At 38.2% G+C, this 22,525-nt stretch overlaps 1 protein-coding gene across 10 annotated transcripts in view; it reads right to left on the bottom strand.

Annotated features, from left to right (window-relative positions):
- Positions 1–22,525, bottom strand: part of RBPJ (recombination signal binding protein for immunoglobulin kappa J region) — a 217,247-nt gene that overhangs the window by 47,085 nt on the left and 147,637 nt on the right. For 4 of the 10 annotated variants that reach the window (XM_032400135.1, XM_032400130.1, XM_032400128.1 and 1 more), the window contains exon 2: positions 19,889–20,071. The exons of the other annotated variants lie outside the window; for them this stretch is intronic. Coding sequence is in view for 2 of the 4 variants with exons in the window: in XM_032400128.1 (XP_032256019.1) it covers positions 19,889–19,905 (17 nt within the window). In the remaining 2 variants the exon portion in view is untranslated. The remainder of the gene's footprint in view (positions 1–19,888; positions 20,072–22,525) is intronic. 10 annotated transcript variants of the gene reach the window in all.

Here is a 22,525-nt window from a genome sequence, read left to right as displayed (position 1 = left end):
TATAACATTCTGTCCTTGTCTCCAGAGTCACTGATTCACCTAGTAGGAACCAGGTATAGGTATTTGGTATACAACAGTGAACAAGAGACACAAATCTATGCCTTTATGGAACGTATATGCCATTAGGACAAATGGACAGTGACATATATTCAAAGATGTTCTTCTATGTAATTAATAAATGCAAAATTTTAAAAAACCAACTTAAATATTGTACCTACACTGAATATGATTGAAGATTACTAGCTGACCAATTGAAAATATTTTTAAAATAAATATGTAATTTATCTCTACTGTAAAAAGCTTATTCATTCTCCATCCATGGCAGAGAAGAGCCTCTTAAGTCACACAACTTGTAGACATGTCCGCCTTTGTCGTACTTCAATTTCTAGTTTTGAACTTGCTCTTACCTTAAGAACCACATTTGATAACAATACTGCTCAAAACCTGTTGAGGTGTAACCAGCGGTCCTTGGCTACTAAAACAAAGACAACCGAGCACGATGTACTCTCCTGGACTATCACATTTATTAAACATGTTTCTATTAGAACAGATATCCTAAGGGGTAGACTTCAAAGACAAACCATGCTTGCAGCCCCATCAGGTGGAGAAACATGCTCCCCTTCTTAATTCCGTGGACTGGGTAGAACATTTGAAAAGCACTGTTTTCCTTAATTTTTATTCTACCTTTTCTTTACAATAAAAGAAAAATTTCAACTGAACTTTGTAACAATCTGGTAGCAGTTTCTGAAAAGCAGCAGGAAGAGCAGAAAGAAAGGTGACTGAGACCAACTCCAGCTGCGCTCAGCATCTGCCTTCTTAGGTATCTCCAAGATTATTGCCAGGTTGAGGGTGCCTTCCCAAAAATCCATCCTGAGAAAGGACTTTCCCAGGTTAAATCTACAAGAGCCATCAGTCTTCCTATCCAGATGGCATGACTGAGTTGCGACAACACTGGCATCCATTAACATTGCATATGAAGATCTCATATGGAAAGTATGCATCTTAAAATCTATGGCCTCCACAAGAGGGGGTGATCAGACACTGGGTAAACTAATTTCATGTATCAAAAGACTGAATGGGGCAAACTGACCTCAACTGCTTCCTAACATGATGCATTAAGAAAAGTACAGTATCACTTCTGGGATGTTACTGCCAAAAAATGCAGAACCTGAGTCTTAACATGAGGAAACATAACAAACTTAAAGCGTGGAAGAGTCAACAAAATAACTGAACTATACTTTTAAAAGCATCAAGGTGATAAAAGGCAAAAAACTGAGGAACTGGCCCAGATTCAAAGAAGCTAAAGATGCATAATAACTGAGTGCAACATACTATCCAGCATTTACTTCTGCTATAAAGGACATTATTTAGACTGACAAAATCTGAATAAAACTAGCAGAGTGGAGAACAGGATTATATTGATTTTAAATTCCTGGTTTTGATAATTGTACCGGGGTTATGTAAGAGACTGTCCTGATTTTTAGAAAAAATCGCTGTAGTACTTAGGGAAAAAAGTAAGGGGGTATGTTGTCTACTTCTTACCTTCAAATGGTCTAGAGAAAATAAATGTGTGTGTGTGTGTATGTGTGTGTGTAAATATATAGAGGAATAAAGCAAATGTGGTAAAATGTTAACACTTGAAATATTTGGGTGAGCTTCCTTGTATTATTTTTGCAATTTTTCTGTAAACTAAAATTATATCAGAATAAAAAGGCCACACTCAGAGAAATACTAATCTCTTGATCAAGTTGCTGGCCTGACCCTGCTTGCCACAGAACCTGGTGGTGACAAACCTATCAAAAAACATTCATGGGAGGTGTCACATAAAAGACTATGGCCAGCTTCCTGGCACAGCTTTTATGTTCTCACGACAATTATGCAAGGTTCGCTTGCTGTAGATGTAAAGTTTGATAATACTCAGTGCTAGTGTACAAGTGGAGAAACAGGAAATCTCATGCACTGTTGGGAGTTTAAATTTGTGCAATCTTTTTGGAAGACATTTTAACAATGTCTATTGTAATTCTAGATGTGAATTCCTTTGAATTCCTAGTCATTTTGATTCTGGAAATTTATTATATAGGTAGACAAATATGCATACCAAGATACTGAATAAAGCATCATTTGTATTAACAAAAAAATTTTAAATTCCAATGTGTATAATTAGGAATAGATTGCTGATTACATATAACCTCCCAGTCATGGCTATATACACACAACAAAAAACAATCCAGTCAGTAGCATTCATTTTCAATGAGGAAATAAGATCTACATTTTTATCCTCTCCCCCCAAGTACACATATAAAACAATACATACAACTCTACACACAATTATTTGTGATAATGGTGGGCAGTGGCAAAAACTCCATTTTGCTCTACAATGCATTATACAATTAAACAGGTGTTTTATTCTTTACTAATTAAGTTTGATTTAGGTAAATAGCAAAATGAAATCACATTCTCTAGGAATCAACTCACACCAAGTCTAGAATACAGCTAACTTAAAATAAAAACAGAAAAAGGCACACAAGTTAAAAATTTACTCAAAAAAATTGTCTCCGCAAATTTCACTGGGTGGGCTACTTTAGAAAAAATACGCCCAATTCAAATAAGGAAATTCACACCCTTATGGAAAACATATTGCCACAAAGGGAAATACTACGCAACTTAAAGAACTTTAAATAGGTTTCAATCTTAACTATCTGTTTAATTTTTGTTAAGAACTCCTTCAGACACTTTACCTGACCTTATAAACTGCTTTGTAAGGCAGTGTTCAAGAAGTGGAAAGTATCATCTGATGAGAACACAAAATGTATCATACACAGGAGAGGTAACCAAGTGCTGTGGTTAAGTACATGGAGTCAGGAGCTGGGTTGCTTAAACTCAAATCCTGGCTTTAAGGCAAACTAATGGAAGCTACTTAAACTCTTTCTCAGTTTCCTCAACTGAAAACACAGATAAAAGTACTTCCATATAGGATTCTTGCAAGAATTTAAAATGTTCATATGTGTATAGCATCTAAGAGTGCCTGGCACTGCATAAGCACTCAATAAAACACCACTACTCCTTCAAGGCTGGATTACTCAATGATATTTACTCTAATAAATACGGTAAAACTGAAATGGATCCTTCGAAACAAATACATATGTATATTGGTTTAGAAATACATGTAAATAACCATGCATCTCATAGGGGACAGATAACCAGAATATAAAAAGAACTCCTCTAAATCAACAACAAAAAACCTGATTTAAAAATAGAAAAAGGAAAAAAAAATAGGAAAAGGACTTGAATAGACATTTGTCCAAGAAGATAAACAAAAGGCCAATAAGCATGTGAAAAGATGTTCAACATCACTAATCATTAGGAAAATGCAAATCAAAACCATAATGAGATACCATTTCACACCCAGTAGGATGGCGACCATCAACAATAACAGAGAAGACAGTGCTGGAGACAATGCACAGAAACTAGAATCTGTACATAGCTGATGGGAATGTAAAATGGTGCAGCCACTGTAGAAAACAGTACGGTGGCTCCTCCAAAAGCTGAACAATTACTACTTGATCCGTAATTCCAATTCTGGGTATAAACCCAAAAGAAGTGAAAGCAGGGACTCAAACAGACACTTGTACACCAATGCTTATGGCAGTGATATTCACCTCAGCCAGAAGGCGGAAACAACCCAAATGCCTATACTGATGAATGAAGACAAGAACAAATGTGGTATATACATACAGTGAAATATTATTCTGCCTTAAAAAAGGAAATTCTGATACATGCTACCATGTGGATGACCTTGAAAACATTATGGTAAGTGAAATAAAGCCAGACAGAAAAGGGCAAATGTTCTAGGATTCCATTTATATAAGGTGCCTAGAGCAGTCAAATTCATAGACAAAGAAGTAGAATGGTGGTTGCCAGGAGCTGGGGCTGGGGCTGCAGCTGGAGGTGGGGGCGGGGGGCGGAGAGCTAGTGTTTAACGAGTACAGAGTTTCAGTCTGGGAAGACGAAAACGCTCTGGAGACGTGGTGGTAATGGTTGTACAATAATGTATATGTACTTACTGCAACTGAACCGTACACTTAAAAATAGCTGAAATGGTAAATTTTAGGTTCTATACATTTTACCACACACAAAAAATACATTTAGTTTTGCCTTAAGCTATAGCTTACAGGGGCGCCTGGGTGGCTCAGTCGGTTAAGCGTTTGCCTTCGGCTCAGGTCATGATCCCAGGGTCCTGGACTGAGCCCTGCATCAGGCTCCCTGCTTAGTGGGAGTCTGCTTCTCCCTCTCCTCCCCACTTGTTCTCTCTCTTGCTATCTCTGTCTCTCTCAAATAAATAAATAAAATCTTAAAAAAAAAAAAAAGAACATGTAATCTCATTAAAAAGAAAACCAAAAAAAACCCATGGCTTACAGAGGGATAGTGGCTTTGCTTTAAGGGGTCCTATGTTACTACCAGGTCAAGTGACACCTGTCTGGTAACAAAAACAGACAAGTAGGTGCCAAAACAAACGAAAGAAATGAGGAGTATATGTATATATAAAAAGTACACATGTGTACATATACACACAAATGGTTCCTACTACTATTAAAGCAAAGATACAAAAGGAAAGAGAGGAGTTTATCTGAGAATCTATACCTTTCAAGGAAGGGCAGCCCAGACAGCATGTAAGCAACCCATCAAAAACTGTTTAGGACTAAACATCTTTCATAGAAAATCCACAAGTCATCATGGACAACTGGCTTGTATATGAGATGAAGTCACAAAGTTTTCTCCCATGCACTTCCCCTCTTATTTCTCACCCCTACCTCAAATTATAAGTAGTGAAGATTTTTTCCTCTTTACAAATTTTCTGTCAGACATGTTAAGTTGTCAGTTCTTTGAAGGCTAGGTGGTCAACTGAAATTTTTTTGCAAGAAGAAATAAATCTGATATTAATCAGAAGAGGAATTAACTTTTCTCTCATCTCCTAAATATTCTTTCCAATGCTAGTGAGACAAGGAAGGTAGGGAGGGAAGGAAGGAAGGAAAGAAGAAGCAGCCAGCAAAAGTAGAAGACATTTTCCCCTACCTCAAATGAAATTTAGAAGGCCATAAGAATGGGGCACCTCGGTGGCTCAGTCAGTGCTAGGACTCTCGATTTTGGCTTCGGTTGTGATCTCAGGGTCGTGGGATCGAGCCCTGAGGAGGGATCCATGGTCAGCGCAGAGTCTGCTTGTCCCTCTCCCCCCACCCCCGCTCTTGTGTGAGCTCGCCTCTAAATAAATAAATAAATATAATCTTAAAAAAAGAAAAAAGAAGAAGAAGAAAAAGGCTGTAGGAGTATACAACCACCCATAACAGGATTTTTTTCACCTGTTCTTCACGGGTTTTACTCTTGGAAATACATGCAACATTTAGTGTATAAAACACCTGTCTGGAAAGGGCTCTAGTTATCTGTTAACCACTGCCTAGGACAAGTGAACAAGAGGCGTTTGGCACTGAGATAGGTCAGAACCCCAAGAAGTGACTATCAATGATTTCTGTTAGGGAAGCTTGACCTACAGCAAAAAGGGCCAAAGAGAGTTTTAGTAGGAAAGGATATGAGGAAGACAAGTTACATTTCAGGAGGTTTCTCAGGGTAAGTTCCTGCCTCCCAAGAATTAAAAAACTATGGAAAAATAGGTAATTTTCAGTTAAAAAAAAAAAGCGTAACTATTAAGCCAAAAGACCTTGCAATTTTAAAGTTAGATTCTATATGGAGTCCTAATACTCTAAAAATAAAATTTTCCTGTACCTGGTGAGGAATCAAAGGATAAACACGGTGGAGAGAGGCCTAGCATTACACATCACATGGAAGGAAACAGGAGAAGTAGGAAAAGAATGTTTCCCTGTAAAAGGTCCAATGGGTCTCTTCCTAAATTAATCCTGACTCTGCCTGTGGAATAGAATAGCCTCAGAAGCAGTATCATGCAATTAGGCAGTACATAAAGGTCCGTGCCTTTTCCTTAATAAAAGTACACCTGAGAATGTAGCAATACTGCTAAGATGACTGGCAACAGTTTCCAATATATGCTTGCTGACTGTGATTATTATTGCTGATGACGTTCAGAACTAGTAAACACGTTATAACCACATTATGTGTATAAATGGGTACCAAAAGACACGTACAAGAATGTCCACAGCATCAGCAGACACCCCCAGAAATAACCAAAAGGCCATTTTCAAGGATCAGACAAATTATAAAATAATCATACACTAGAGTGCTACTAGCAAAGTGAACTATCGCCACAGATGTGATCAGGTGATCACTAGCAAAAGCCACCAGACCCAAAAAGGTACAAAATTGTATAATTCTGCTTATAAGAACTTCAAAAACAAGCAAAAGTCATCTGCAGTGTTCACCAGGATACAGGTACCTTCAAAAGAACAGTATAGAGACTAAGACTAGAAGGGGCTACAAGAGGGCTTCTAGGAAGCTGGTCATTTCTGCATCTGTGTGTGATGGTCACACCATGTATATTCACTTTGTGAAAATTCACTTTATTGTACATTAACAATTTGTGTGCCTTGTTTTTGTAGGTTTATTACATTAATTTAGAAAAATATTTGTGTGTATGTGTGTATAAATATACATATCTAATATTTTTGAACGAATGGCTGGTTTTGAGAAAAAAAAAGTTCTTTCCTGGACTTCATTCCTATTGTCTTCAAATTTTAACACCAAAATTTTATAAGTCGGTGATTTCTAGTCCTTGGCTACACCATTCCAAGATGTATGTATTCCATATTGAGAAAAGTTAAATATTATGCCAGTGAGGACTTAAGTCCTAACAAAACTCTTCTCCCCTCTCCATCCAAACTGCAGATCAGATATTCCAACAATCTCTCCTACTTAGTAGGCAAAAAACTAGGATTATCTGTGGTCTTCTGTTTGGCATATAACCTATCACAAGATTGTGCCTTTAAAAAAAATTACTAATTATGCAGTGTCATGGAAAAATACTAAATATGTACTAGGATTGGAATGCTCCCATTATTAAAATTGGCTTCCTTTGCCTATCTCATCTAAAACTGAGAAGAGGAAGGAGGGAGAGAATGGTATAACTGTTTTCCTAGATTCTGGTTCCTTTTTTAATTTTTTTTAAAGATTTTATTTATTTGTCAGAGAGAGAGAGCACAAGCAGGGGGAGCGGCAGGCAGAGGGGGAAGCAGATTCCCCACTGACCAAGGAGCCCGATGCGGGGCTCGATCCCAGGACCCTGGAATCAGGACCTGAGCTGAAGGCAAATGCTTAACCCACTGAGCCACCCAGGTGTCCCATGGTTCCTTTTTATTTTAACCATTTAATAATACACATTTAAGTGCCTACTGTGTGTTAGGCACTGCACTAGACTTGCAACATACTGGCAACAAATAAGAAACAGGGCCCTATCCCTACAGATTACACTGTAATAGCAGCTAGTAGAGGGCTGGCATGAGGCCAGCAACTGTGCCCACCTATCTCAACTTCATACACACATCAGTCTTACAAGGTGGGTGCTGTTGTCCTCATTACACAGATGAAGAAATTAGCTTAGAAACCACCTTGCCCAAATTTACATAATGGTAAATTTTGTTCAAAACATAACTTGTTCCGAACAAAACATAACATGAACTTTGTTCATGATTTTCCATACACTCTGCATTAAGATAGAATTTAATTACAGTTCAATTCTGGACACTAACATGTGAAGAGGGTGCCTGGGGTATGAATTTTTTAAAAAAGATTTTTTATTTATTTGAAAGAGAGAGAGAGAGAACGGGGAGGGGGGAGGAGTGGAGTTGAGTGCGAAGCCGTGTGGGGCTCAGAGCTGAAGGCAGATGTTTAACCGACTGAGCCACCCAGGTGCCCCTGGGGTATGAATTTTTACCATAGGATCTTAAAGTGCAGTAATTGATTCTAAAACTTTCTGTGATAACAAGATTTGGTTTGCTTCAATGAGGGTCAACAAAAAACCTGAAAGTTCAGAAACCTTCTTTCATTACCCTCCCAGTACTTCAGCTACTGACTAAAATTTACAAAGATAAAGGGTAAATTTTTCTTTGAATACTAGAAAGTGAAAAAATGCTATCTAAAACTATACATACATAAAATTTAGTAAATCTAAAGACAACTACTGTGGAAGCCATACCTCAGCTACTACACACATACATACAGACATGTGTGCACATATGTGTATGTCATAAATTGGACAATTACTCTTACATTTTCCCTGCACAAGGGCAAATGTTACAATTGCACTGGGAACTATGAGAGTCTCATGACTCTACTATTTACACTATCAATCATAATTCTGCAAGGTACATTTTTTTCTGAGTTGCAAAGGACCAAGAATCTACACAGACATCTTCAGTTAACAAAGAGGTTTTACGTTCCTTTTTCTGTTGGTAGAAATTATACAGACACAGTACTAGCTGAACCCCCTTCAAGCCATGTTTGGCCAATTTCTTAAATAACCAAATCTCAAACACACAGTTTGGTATTCTGAAGTATTTGAATTCAGCAGTGCATCCGCCTTTTATTTTCCTTTTAAATAACCCAGACCAGAACATTTATGGATAGGATAGCCAAAATAAAGTCTAATGCATAAAGGTAAGGCTATGACTCGGGTTTATTTATTTATTTATTTTTAAAGATTTTATTTATTTATTTGAGAAAGAGAGCACACACGCAAGTGCAGGGGAGGGGCAGAAGGAGAGATAATCTGAAACAGACTCCTTGGGAGCCCTTGGGGGGTGGGGGGGTGCTGGAACCCAAAACCTTGGAGATCATGACCTGAGCCGAAAGTATGCTTAACTGACTGGGCCACCCAGGCGTCCCTATGACTCAGGTTTATAAAGGAGTTAAGCACTTTCAAAGAATCCTGTCCCTAAGGGCAAAATAAAAGATGGCAATCATTTTAAAATATAAAATTTAAAATAGGACACTGAATTAAAATGGAGAATTTTTTCTTTTTTTAAAGATTTTATTTATTTATTTGACAGAGAGAGAGAGAGACAGCGAGAGAGGAAACACAAGCAGGGGAGTGGGAGAGGGAGAAGCAGGCTTCCCGCGGAGCAGGGAGCCCGATGCGGGGCTCGATCCCAGGACCTGGAATCATGACCTGAGCCGAAGGCAGACGCTTAACGACTGAGCCACCCAGGCGCCCCAAAATGGAGAATTTTAATAAACAAAAATAATAAAATCAAAAGTCATATGTTCAGAATGGGGAAGAGATTTCCAAAATGGTTTTTTGGTTTTTTTTTTTAAGATTTATTCATTTGAGAGAGAGAGAAAGAGCATTTGCACATCCACACGCACACGTGGGAGGGCAGAGGGACAGAGAAACCCAAGCCAACTCCCTGCTGAGTGCAGAGGCCCACGCGGGGATCTATCCCACAACCCTGAGACCATGACCTGAGCTGAAACCAAGAGTTCCATGCCTAACCAACTGCGCCACCCAAGTGCCCCTCCAAAATGTTTTTTATAGCACCATTGCATGAATAAAGAAATACCGTTCTGCCTGAATGTTAATACCCAAAACGATATTTCTTCCGAATTTTAACTTTGCCTTCTGTTATCACATGTCATATTATAATAAACCTGCATTTGTGGTAACGCAAAACCACTCTGAAGAAGTGGTCTTTAACCACAACTCAAATCTTAAAGAATGGCTTTCTGCCAAAGTGTATCTGAGCCATTAACCTGTCACACTGCCTTCATGCGCCCCTAGGACCAAAAACACAGGCCAAGGAGCTAGTATCTGCTCCCTCAAACCTCACAGGAGGCCCGGGGGTGGAGGGGTGGGCTCTGAAAAGTAATACACAACACAGGGGTACAGGGGTTGATAGTACAATCTGACAGCAAACCGTTTTTCCCTGGGTGGTGCTATAAGCAACCTGAAACTCTTAACAATCATCTGAGCAGCCTCTGCCCAACACAGATGAAAGAAAGGTTCTGCATTGAATATGACTGTAAGTGATTAAAAATATCGATCATCAGTAACTTACGGTAGTGAAGCACTAATCCAGGAGCAAAAGCTTTGTGATTTAAGGGGTAGCAATGAAGAAAACAAGGATAAGGCCTTTCACAGATGCAGGCTGAACTCTCATCATTTGGGTCATTCGTGCTATATGTATTTACTCAGTATTTTGCTGTGCTATGAATTTAAATTAGGCAAACTGCAAAGCCGTTGTTAAGAGTTAATTTACTAATTAACTGTCCAGTCAACTACCTGACATCCAATTGTCTAACGAGAAAATAGGATAGGTTTTCTTTAAAGTCCACTGCAGCAACTTAATTCTTAACATTCCTTTCACCAACTTCCATACCTGCGTGCTCCCGAAAGACATGCAGTTTCTCTTCTCTACAGTATGAGTTTTATTGACCTCTTCTCCTCATTCTTACCTTCTGTCGCAAGCAATTAATTGATTAATGCTACCAACTGTATTTCAAATTATCTTCTGTATTTCCATTCCCTGATTCCATAAGGTTAGATAAAGCTCCCGTTACTACTTACATCCACAGCTTCCGAAACTGGCCTCATATATCAGAAGAAAAAAGTACATAACAACAAACAGAATATATCTCCTTATATATGCTCTCATTTAATTCTCATTAACAACCCTAAGAGTAGGCATTATTTCAAACTTAGAAGGGAAAACTGAAGCTCAGAAAGTCACAAGGTAGGACCTTCCCCTATTTCTGATTACACACCGACCATACTAAGGTCAAGAGAATGAGACCTACCCTATGGTCCTTAAACTGTTTATCTTCTTTGCCTTCCCCAAGTAAGGACTTTTTTTCCCCCCTAATTCACTGAAAAATAAATGCCTATTTGCTTTTTCCATTCAACAAACCACCTATCATATGAAAATTTATTTAATGTTTCAGAAAAATCACTTTTTAATCTGTAAACTATTTCTCAGTAAACCAAACTGTTGAATTCCAAGGATAAGAGAATATGAAACAATGGCATAAGGTTAAATAAACCAGGGAAATCTGATGTGTTAATAGCTCTAGGGATTAGTGGAATCCAGAGCCTTTAAAGAATTATAACTAAATATCCCAGTAATGGAAAAAAATGCCAACCTGTTTCCACAATTATGCACAGTGGATTTTTTTAGGCCATAACTTTCATGCTGAACAATCTTTTTTTTTTTTTTAAGATTTTATTTATTTGACAGAGAGACACAGAGAGAGAGGGAACACAAGCAGGGGGAGTGGAAGAGGGAGAAGCAGGAAGCCGGATGCAGGGCTCGATCCCCAGACCCTGTTTTCATGACCTGAGCCGAAGGCAGATGCTTAATGACTGAGCCACCCAGGCGACCCCCCCCTTTTTTTTTTTAATAGCAGAAGTGCACATCAGAGAAATATGGCCAAAGCTATAAGCTTGTATTATTCACATGTTGACTCAAGGGTGTACAGTATTAACATCAAGTTTTCAAATATAAGCCTATAGACAGCGTGTGTTCACTAAACCAATAAACCAGAATAGCAAGTCATATGTTAAAAAAGAAAAAAAAAAGGCAATAGAAAAAATAATTACGGAATAGTAGGTCTTAAACTCTAATATTATTTAGACTATTTTGAATTAAACAATAATTATGAACAAACCAATCTAAAATTAATAAATTATTTTCTGCATTGGAGAAAAAAATTATAGTCTCCCAAATAAACAATATTAAATTTACAAGTTTTACAATGCAGAGAAAAATGCAGACTTCACTCAAATCCAAAAAGCTACAATGATGACAATTTCCTCACCTTCATTAAACTATTTTATCCACGGAGAGTGTCCTGCTATAGATTACTGTTATTATTTGCTCAAGAACAGCAATGTTCTAATGAAGCATGTTGACAACTTAAAAAAAAGTGATAATCCATGTTTCTGACAGATTCTATAAGTGACATAAAGATCTAAATGGAGGGGCACCTGGGTGGCTCAGTCCTTAAGTGTCTGCCTTCGGCTCAGGTCATGATCCCAGGGTCCTGGGATAGAGCCCCACGTCGAGCTCCCTGTTCAGCGGAGAGCCTGCTTCTCCCTCTCCCACTCGCCCCCTGAATGTGTTCCCTCTCTTGCTGTCAAATAAAATCTTAAAAAAAAGATCTGAATGGAGCTACAAACAATACTCCTGAAAAGAGGTCCTTGGAAGTCCATGTTCCTTCGTGTAGTTTTGATGGGTCTAAAACTAACTGAAAGGAAAACTTACATGTATCAGGTATAGGTCTCCAGCAATTTCACCCAGGCAGTTTTTCATTGTAGTATCAATAATCAAATACTAATATAAGACTCATTATATATAAGCCAATATAATGATGCAATTAACACATTAACTTCCTGGGCTTTTAAAATGATGATGGTTCCTAGGTATGAAGGAAAGTTTAAGACTGAAATTAGATCCTTAATTCTTTAAGTATAAATTTGAACTTTGGAATGAAAACCAAAATTAAAGGGAAGTCATTCAAATTGGTGATTTTTAATTTTTTTCCTGGTTATCCCTCAGTGCCTTGGTTTGATTCTAGTATTCCTCAAGAATTAATCCTACTAGTCTGGTCATTATACCCAACAAATCTTTTAATCTGAAAGAGGAATACTACTTGTCCTGGGGTCAGCCCTCTTGACTTTTGGACAACTTGCTAGGACCTATATTTCATACTATTTTCATAACATCCTCATTTCTCACTTGATCTGCCCAGTTTTCGGACTCAAAAGCACTGTTCACATATTATTTTAATAAGAGGAATGTAGAACAAATGTTCTTGTTTGTTCAGGTTGCATGTAAATGAGGGAGGGAGGAGATTATAGGGTAGGAAGGGAAGAGAGGAGAGGAACACGGGAATGCAAGATAGCAGTAAAAGGGAAGAGAAAAAGGATTGCTTGAGGAAGTGCCAGAGCCACCAAGTTGAAGAGAAATAAAAGCGATGGAGTGTCTAGCGGCCATAAAAGGGCAATTGTCCACCTCCTAACAAACTAAATCTGGTCAATCCCAAATATGGAAATGTTTTAGTTCAAATACAGAGCTTTTCTTCTGTGGGATACAAGCACAGATCACAATCATTCTCTCCCTATAAAAAATCTCACACTTGGAGATCTACCATTGTGAGAAAAATCTGTTGAATTATTGTATAAACTATTTCCAACTTTTGTTCCCCCAAAGTCCAGGTCTTTCCAACAACAACAACAACAACAAAAACAACACTCTAGGCCTTTCACAGTTATTCTAGGGCTTCAGTCTCCACATATGTAAAATACAAATGTTAATTTTAACAACCTGGAGAGGTGGAGGTGGCATTTTGTTAAGTCCAATACTCATTAAATGTTAGCTATTACGCACTCAAGACTTTCTTGCTTTTTTTTTTTTTAAAAGTAAGCTCCACACCCAAGCGTAGAGCCCAACCCTGGGCTCAAACTCACGACCCTGAGATCGAGATCTGCGCTGAGATCAAAAGTTGGACATTTAACCGACTGAGCCACCCAGGGGCCCAAAGATCTTTCTTGGTCTTTAATAAACATTCTAACTCACAAAAGAGTTCACTGATGACAAAACTGTAGAAGTCACAATCATTTCAAAATGTGATTACTTCCTTATATATCCATTCATTCTGTCCATTGGTAAACTGCCATGGCAGGACAGATGCATATCTTAATAACCTATATTATCAAAAGTTCATTCATTTGACAAATATTTACTAAGTACCTGCTTTGACTAGTCACTGTCTAGGGGCAGGGGATATGGGAGTCAACAAAACAGAGTGTATAATTGCGGGGGTAGAGAGGGTAGGACTGAAAATTGGTTCCCAGCAGCTGGAGTAACAGCTTTTATTTCAAAAGTACCTTCAGTGGGTTTTACCTGTTCCAAGTCACCCCTGTTTGATAACGTAGTACCTGCATCTGCTCTGTCCCTGCCCCAGGTCACAACTTCTCACTCACAGATTACTTTTTCCACAGGAATTTCAACCAAAATGGAGTTTTAATAAAGCTAAATTTCATGCATACTTGATTAATCTAGCTGCTTAGCTGCTACCATCAGCACTGCTAGCACATTTTTAATCACCTTTGTCCACCCACTGCTGCAATGAAACACAAAAGCACTCAACCAAAGTGCTTTGAAAATGCTCTTCGTCCTACCCAACTACCCTAAGAGTTCCTCCCAGGATTCCTTAAAATAAATAATCAAGGAAGTGGGGGGGGGGGCGGCGGGGTGTAGGCAGTTGTCCTTTCTGATCACTATTTTCCAAAGTAGTACATTTCCAGTCATTATTTTTTTTAAGATTTTATTTATTTGACAGAGAGAGAGCGAGCACAGGTAGGCAGAGCGGCAGGCAGAGGGAGAGGGAGAAGCAGACTCCCCGCTGAGAAGGAGCCCGATGTGGGGCTCGATCCCAGGACCCTGGGATCATGACCTGAGCCGAAGGCAGACGCTTAACGACTGAGCCACCCAGGCGCCCCTGCAGTCATTACTTTTAAAGATTATATGCTGACATGATAGTTGTTAAAGCAATGCCTGAAGACTTGTGGGGGCAACGAGGGTTGCCACTATTCTACTTGTAGTTCACTTGCTCTGATGTGTAAGAACGTGGCTACATTGCGGATAAGGGCTCCATAAAGAAGACTGTACTCCTCATTTAAGCAACAGTTTTGGCATGTGTACACATTTTCTGGCACACCTACAGAATATTCTCCTCATAATCGCCTACCAGTTCAATATTACAAGATAGGAGCACCTGGGTGGCTCAGTCGGTTAAGCCTCTGACTCCTGATTTCGGCTCAGGTCATGGTCCCAGGGTGGCAAGATCGAACCCCACGTCAGGCTCTGTGCTCAGTGCAGAGTCGCTTAAGATTCTCTCCCTCTCCCCCTCCCCTGGCTCCTGCGCACACTCTCCTCCCCCAAACCTAAGTTAAATAAATAAATCTTTAAAAATATATATATTACAAGATAAACTGACATTGTTGTGTTTTTGAAAAGGAAGATAGTCCCTGATTTTCATAACAATTACTGGTACAGCATATTCCACTTTTTAATTAGGTTCATGCTTGACACGGGATTCTAAAGTTTTCTTTTAATAAGATATCCCAGATCCCAGACACATGCAATATAGCACTGTTTTTCAAAGTAATGAAATATAAATTAGCTTGAGAAAGTGCCCAATGCTAACAATGCTACCATTTATACAAAAGATTTTTAAAACTTTGTTATTTTCAGAATCAAAAACATCTTTTTAAAATCTCTCGAAGCAGCTCATCTTCATTCCTCGAGTGTTTTTAACTTGTTTTTAGTAACCAAAAGTATACGGGAACCATATCTAATAATTAACATAGTAATTTATGCTATGTTCTTTCTTCTACTCCTAGGTATGTGGTTGGAGTACCACCTGTGGCCACTGATCTCCATTTTAGGCCAACAGCTAAACTAGAACGTAGTTTAGTTTCTTTCTAAACTACACTTTAGGAAGAAAAATCTACCAAAGAAAAAGAATACAAGTTGCTCTTCTTCTCACGCAAGATGATAACTCAAGTAAAGGAACACAGTTTTGAAGAACAAATGCCACAAAGTGACAACATGAAACCTTGTGCTCTCAACAGGACAAGCAGCATGAGGTAGCAAGTGATGAGGTCGTAGTAAGAGGACTAAAACAGTGATGAAAAGCCAAGCAATGCTGTTGATGAGGGGAGGAAGAACTGGAGAGTCTGGGAGAAGGCAAGGACAGGTGGGGGCTGGGAGGTTTTAGGGAAACAAAGTAAGAGAATCCACAGGCTCTTGTTTCTACCTTCACCACAAGCAGCATACGCCTGTACCTACTAGTGCAAAGACAAGCAGCCATCATCGGGGAACTTAATCCAGTGGTTGGGGGGAGTGGTGGTTATTACTTTATCTTCTGTAATTTCAAAACATGATTTTTAAGTTTAGTATATCGTACCCAATTCAGAGCAGGAACTATGTATGTTTGACTCAAATTCCAAGAACTTGCAGAGAAAGATGAATTGTGCTTATCATCTTTTGGCCTCCTATTCTGGCAAAGAGTTCTTCCATTTTTCAACTCCCAAGTGTAGAAAACTAATATACAAATTCCATTGCTATGAAACAATTTACCAGAAGAAACTATTTTAGACACAATCTAAAACATACATATGCTGATATTGTCCTACCATGAAGCTTTATTTATTTTAAAATATTCACCAGAAACTGTGATCATCTTCAACAAATCTGTAAAACAAGTATCTGCCTGTTATGAGGACATCGTGGTAGGCACAGGCACTAATCCAAAAAAAATTAAAAGCTCTTAACATTTAACCACCCAAAATATTGTCATGTATCTGATTTATGCTTAATCTTTTTGCAACATTAAATTTTTATCTACCTTCTGAATTAAAGAAGCACCTATTACATGAAAAAGTCTTAACATATAAGGAATAGGAAAATGGGTGGGTTTTAGTATATATTATCAGATTTGGGTTTTTTTTTTAATTGAATGGGTCACTTTCATCAATGTAGCGTAAGAGTAAATTCCTCAACTAGGAAATATTTTAAATTTCTTACCGATGAGCCTTTATAAATATTTACCAGGGCAAGCAAGCTAGGGAGCCAACAATACAACAAAAAAACAAAAACAACGTCTCACATCTAATTAATTATAACCTACCATCAGAGGTAAGACTATTGGGCTGACAATCCTGCTTTAGATATCTGAAGTCTTTTCTGACTGAGGTCAGTTTGGCAACCTCGATTTATAAGACCGAGTTTCATATTGTTTCTCAGATGATCGTTACCAGAACTCGGGTCTCTGCAATTCAGTATATATACATGCTCCTGAAACAAAAATTTTATAAAATTTGGGATATAATCATGACATCTGCTATTCTGTTCTTCTTTTTTTTTTTTTTAAAGATTTTATTTATTTATTTGACAGAGAGAGACCCAGCGAGAGAGGGAACACAAGCAGGGGGAGTGGGAGAGGGAGAAGCAGACTTCCCGCTGAGCAGGGAGCCCGATGCGGGGCTCGATCCCAGGACCCTGGGATCATGACCTGAGCCGAAGGCAGACGCTTAACGACTGAGCCACCCAGGCGCCCTGCTATTCTGTTCTTTTCTGTTTCATTTAATTAGGGGAGAAAGGCAACAACTTATTAAATTGACTCCAGAATGGGCTGCCACTGGCAGTTTGAAGACACGGATCTATAGATAATAAACACCAGGATGTATGCCAAGGGGCAGTATACTAGAACACTCTACTTGATAAAACAGCCTTGATTAATGCCACTCAAAAGCTGTTATTACATTCTCCTATTCTCCTGTACTCCTTAGATACTCTCCGGTAATAACCTTCACTTCAAACAAAAGGGATGGTAGGGTGATCCTTGAAGGTGATATAGAGCATGGCGTACCATTAACAAGCCACAAACTGGAACCTATCCTGGTCACTTCTTAGCAAGGCAAAAAAAGACAGAACTAACAGCACCTGTGAGGGACATCTGTGACTATGGTAGGCATATACTTAGTGGTACTAAAACAATCCAATCAACATACACATAAATGGGTATATATTTTGTTTATTTCTGCATTTTAAAAACTTGAAACAGGGCACCTGGGTGGCTCAGACGGTTAAGCGTCTGCTTTCGGCTCAGGTCATGATCCCGGAGTCCTGGGATTGCATCCCGCATCGGGGAGCAGGGAGCCTGCTTCTCCCTCTGCCTCTGCCTCTCTCTCTCTCTCTCTCTACCCCTGTCTCTCATGAATAAATAAATAAAATCTTAAAAAAAATAAAAAAATAAAAAAATAAAAACTTGAAACAAAAGTATTTTTTAAAATACTCTTTTCTACATTCAGTGCACCTGGTATTTTATTTTCTATTCTAATATGTTGTCTTAATGCTGGTCATAATCCATTAAATCGATTTCTTGACCCACTAATGAGTGGGTTGAAACCTGCAATTTAAAAAAAAACATAGCTTTAGAGACGCACACATCAACCTAGCAGGATAAGAGGACCATAGATAAATTACAGGTCTCTAGTGGCCACCTTTAACTGATGAGAAAAAGCGCAAAGAACTAAAAACATCAATCAAATACTGATTGTTTATGTAGTTCTAGGAAGATCATGAGAATGTGTAAGACTCAAGGTAAGAAAAAAATGTAACAGCACCCCCCTTCTACACCCCCCCAGGTTCCTGATCGGATATTTAATAATCATCACCACTGTTAGTCTAACACTGGCTTCCTACCCAGCACTGTGTGTGTAATTTATTGATACAGGTATTTATACAGAGACACATATATGTATTTTTATATACACACGTATAAAATGCATTAACATAAATTATATATGTATATACTTATTTACTACATTTTTAAAATACAAATTTAAACTTTTTTTCCAGATCATTTTTACAACCTGTCAAAATAATAAAATTAAGTGTTAGATCTGAAACACAGGTCAGCTGGCCCCCGAGTCTAAGCTCTTAACCACTAAGCTATAAATTCTATGAACACTTTCCCACACGAGTTCTCAACCCTGGCTGTACATTAAGAATCCTCAGTGGAGTTAAAACAAAACAAAACAGATTCCCAAGTGCTACCCCCAAAAAAAGATTTTTTAAGTTAAAGTAGCAAATATTATAGAGAATTACATTTTGTAAACAATGTATCGAATATCATCTCCAACCCATTATGTCAGAAAAGATCTTTTTTTGGAGAGTAGACACTATTGTGTGCCATCAGACATAAAATACCTGGTTGAAGTGAATGATTGCCTTGGTTAATAAGCAGCCTACTTTACCTAGAAACTTGATTAGATCGCTGTCATTATAGACTGGAATTTAATATAAAGCAATTTTGTCTTAGGTTTAATAACTAAATTTCATTTAGAATTTAACTGCTGATGTATCAAAAGGATCTTAACGTTAAGATAGCCGAAACGATAAAAATTACAGACTGCACTAGTGTATTTCTATTAAATTTATCTATCCATGATGTAAACCATTACCTTCCCAACATATTTTTCTTTATTACCTAAAAGATAAAGAATTCTGAACCTAATGTAACATTAATAAACTCTGCATTCTTCCTGGGTTCATTCACTTCCACCATCCATAGGAAAACATTTAGTAGTAAGCACACAGTACAAAATTAGGTTGTCTCCAAATAATTAAAAAGTGGTTTTGACTACATCAGTCAAATAAAATGTACGAACATAAAAATCTTAACAATTTTTGACACTTAAGTGGGTAATATGAAACCTAGAATTACCACTATTAGCAACCACAAATAACAGGGGGACTACATACCACAAACACATAAATGATTAATTACATACATACAATTAGTGAAGCAACAACAATCACTGTTAATAAGGAGCCATGCATTTTCCTCTCAGGAAAAATTCTTTGTAAAAGACAAAAATGAGCACAAACTATAAACGGTCCACATAAGAATTATTTTATTTGGTCAAATTAAGGCTCCAACTAAAGCATTTATCTATTTCCTATTCAGGCCATGAAATGACAGCACTGCAAAGAAACTAGTCTATGATGTAAACCACAAAGCTAATTACAGACCAATACATGACTAATACCTAAACTATCTGGTGAAAGAAATTACAGCCCATTACTATTAAAATCCAGGGAAAATATCTACCCCAGTGTCTTCTATAACTGTATCTCAAAGGGGGTGGGGGGAGGGAGGGAGGGAGGGAGAAATCAGTCATCAACCTTATGATATATGGGTTTTTTTTAACAAAAGAAAAAGTACTATTACCATAAATCCATACCACATCTACAGTCTAAATATTAAAATCTCTTAAAAATTTAATTGTGATAATTAAATACAGAATCACGAGCGTTCATTCTATCCATGACCCTGGGGTCACTGGGAGATTTCTAAAGCATACCTTTTAATCCACGCCATGGTACTTCAAGAACATGTTAAGGTAAGTCACAGCTTGGAACACTTCGATGCACCTCAAAACACCTCAGCCAGTGTATCTGTATCATTCTCCTTTCCTTTTGAGATCATAATGGTTCCGAAGAACTACAATGCTTCCATCTGAATGATAGTCTCATAATTTCAATGACTTAAAAACAAAAACAAAAAATAAGGACTTGAGTGTTGGTGTGTTACGTGCACTGTTAACTGCTGCCATGACTAAGAAAACCAGAGAGGCTGCTGCTACTACGTCACCCTGTCACTTTTAATGTGAACCCTCAGATGAATGAGGGGTACATGCCTGGTGGTCAGAGTGACAGCTTTTGCTTTATGGAGATCCACCAAAACCCCACAAATCTCTTTGCCCCAACAGATTCTTCAGTTCTTCTGAAGAAATGAAAATCACCTAAAAGACAGGTCTAAACACTGGGTAGGTGCTCTGACTGACCACCTATTGTATTCTGTGTTGCATGAGAGCTGGAAATCACCCACACCCCTGCACAAAAGGGAACTCATTAATAAACACAGCAGAGGGCCCTGCCCCATTTTAATTATGGAATCATTTTAAATTCCATGGAAGTCATTAAATTGAAATTCCATGGAGCTCCCGTTTTTGAAGCTTACTTCCATTAAGAGTATGCACGTATCAATGGACAATAATGGCTAACTATCAGGTTGTACTGGGGCTCTGTGACTGCCTTGGCAGGTTGTCTGTCCCCCTTTCCTCCTCACTCCAACTCACCTTTGTTATATAAGAACATTTAAAACATTTCATTATTAAAATGATAGGATAAGAAGTTTGTATGTCACATTTTAAATCTAAGAATTCACTCTACTTTTGCCTCAAGTTTGGCACTCTATAATAGTTACAGAAGGAATACTCAAGCCACACAAAGAAAGTAAAACTAAATTATCAATATCGTATTGATATCAATTATCACATACATTTGTCATAAAGCAATTAAAATTACCTTAGGATAACTGATCAGAAAATTTTTAATAAAAGCAAGCCATAAAAAGGGCTTCCAAAGGGGGAAAAAAAGTCACTGGGAGAGGTCTGTTATACTCTAGGCCTATGGAACAGCTTGTGTCAAGTTAACAGGCAAGAAATGGAAAATGACAAATTTCCCAACTAGAGCTAAAAGTATGTCCTAAGGAGAAAGTGGAACCACTTCCTGTTTGAAAAAGTAGAGTCAACTGATGAAAACCTTTTATAGTCCAGTGTCAGAAAATTACATATTTCTGAGATTTAGATTCATTGCAGGTTGTGGGGGAGGCAGATTACAAAATGTAGGTCACTCTTCAGAAAGCTGATAATAGTGGCAGGATCGCATATAGGAAAGAACTCTACCAGGAGAGGTGGAAAGAAACTAATGAAGAACAGAATCAAGAGACCTGGCCCAGTGAAATCACTGCAGCCACAGCCATCTTTTTAAACTGATTGTTTTACCACTCAGTGCAACCCCCGGCCCTTCCCACTTCAGCTTGAAGCCTCTCACTGGGTCTGTACGTGTTACAACTACCTGGAAGGACAATGGCACTGCCTCCTATACTCTGCTCCTCCAAATAAATGCGTCCTCCACCCAACTATTGGGTTAATGTTCTGAAATACAGCTCCTCCCCTTTGCACATAAAAATTTATGTCAACTATTGGGAAATAAAGCAAGTTATAATAAATAGGCTAGATAATAAAGAAAAAAGCCTAGATCTGAAGCACTTGCTCATTACATCATTTAATTTTCAGAACCTCATTTTATAGAAGAGAAAACAAACACTCTGTGGTCAAGTGACTGATCCAAGAAAGCATGCAGTAGAAGAACTAGGACTTAAATCTACATCTTCTAGCCAGAACATCAGCACTTTTTTTTTTTTTTAAAAGATTTTATTTATTTATTTGACAGAGAGAGACACAGCGAGAGAAGGAACACAAGCAGGGGGAGTGGGAGAGGGAGAAGCAAGCCTCCTGCGGAGCAGGGAGCCCGATGCGCAGCTTGATCCCAGGACCCTGGGATAATGACCTGAGCCGAAGGCAGACGCTCAATGACTGAGCCACACAGGTGCCCCATATCAGCACTTTTGTACTACAATTCTGTCGCAGAATACAGTTGGGGAAAGGGGTGGTACTGAGGCTAACACTTACTGACACTATGTCATGAACTGTGCTGAACATTTCATGTTATTTCATCCTGATCTACCACTCCTAAGACTGACAGGGTGCCTGCCTCCTTTTACAGCGAGGACATCGAGGCTCAGAGAGATTTAAGTAATCTGCTATACCAATCTATCTTCCAAAAGAAATCAAGTCCAACAATTATGTTTGTTTTTTCAACCTGCCTGATAAAACAATAATTAAATTTTACAAATGCGTCTCACTCAAAATCCAGTCAATGTACGTAAATGAATTTGTAAAACAAGACTGTATACACATTTAGTAAAGCCACTAAAAATTAGGATCACATATAATCACTAAAATCAGAAACTCCATTCAGAAACTCCATTTGATTCCTACAAATGACATCTAGTATTTTCATGAAGTGATACATTTGGAGGTCTTTTAAAGAGGACTTGAAAGTCACAGCAGTTATCAATATAAATTTTAGGT

Source organism: Phoca vitulina, unplaced genomic scaffold (genome assembly GCF_004348235.1).
Source record: "Phoca vitulina isolate PV1807 unplaced genomic scaffold, GSC_HSeal_1.0 scaffold3, whole genome shotgun sequence".
NCBI classification, from domain to species: Eukaryota; Metazoa; Chordata; class Mammalia; order Carnivora; family Phocidae; genus Phoca; species Phoca vitulina.
This window is presented reverse-complemented; position numbering and strand designations above follow the sequence as displayed.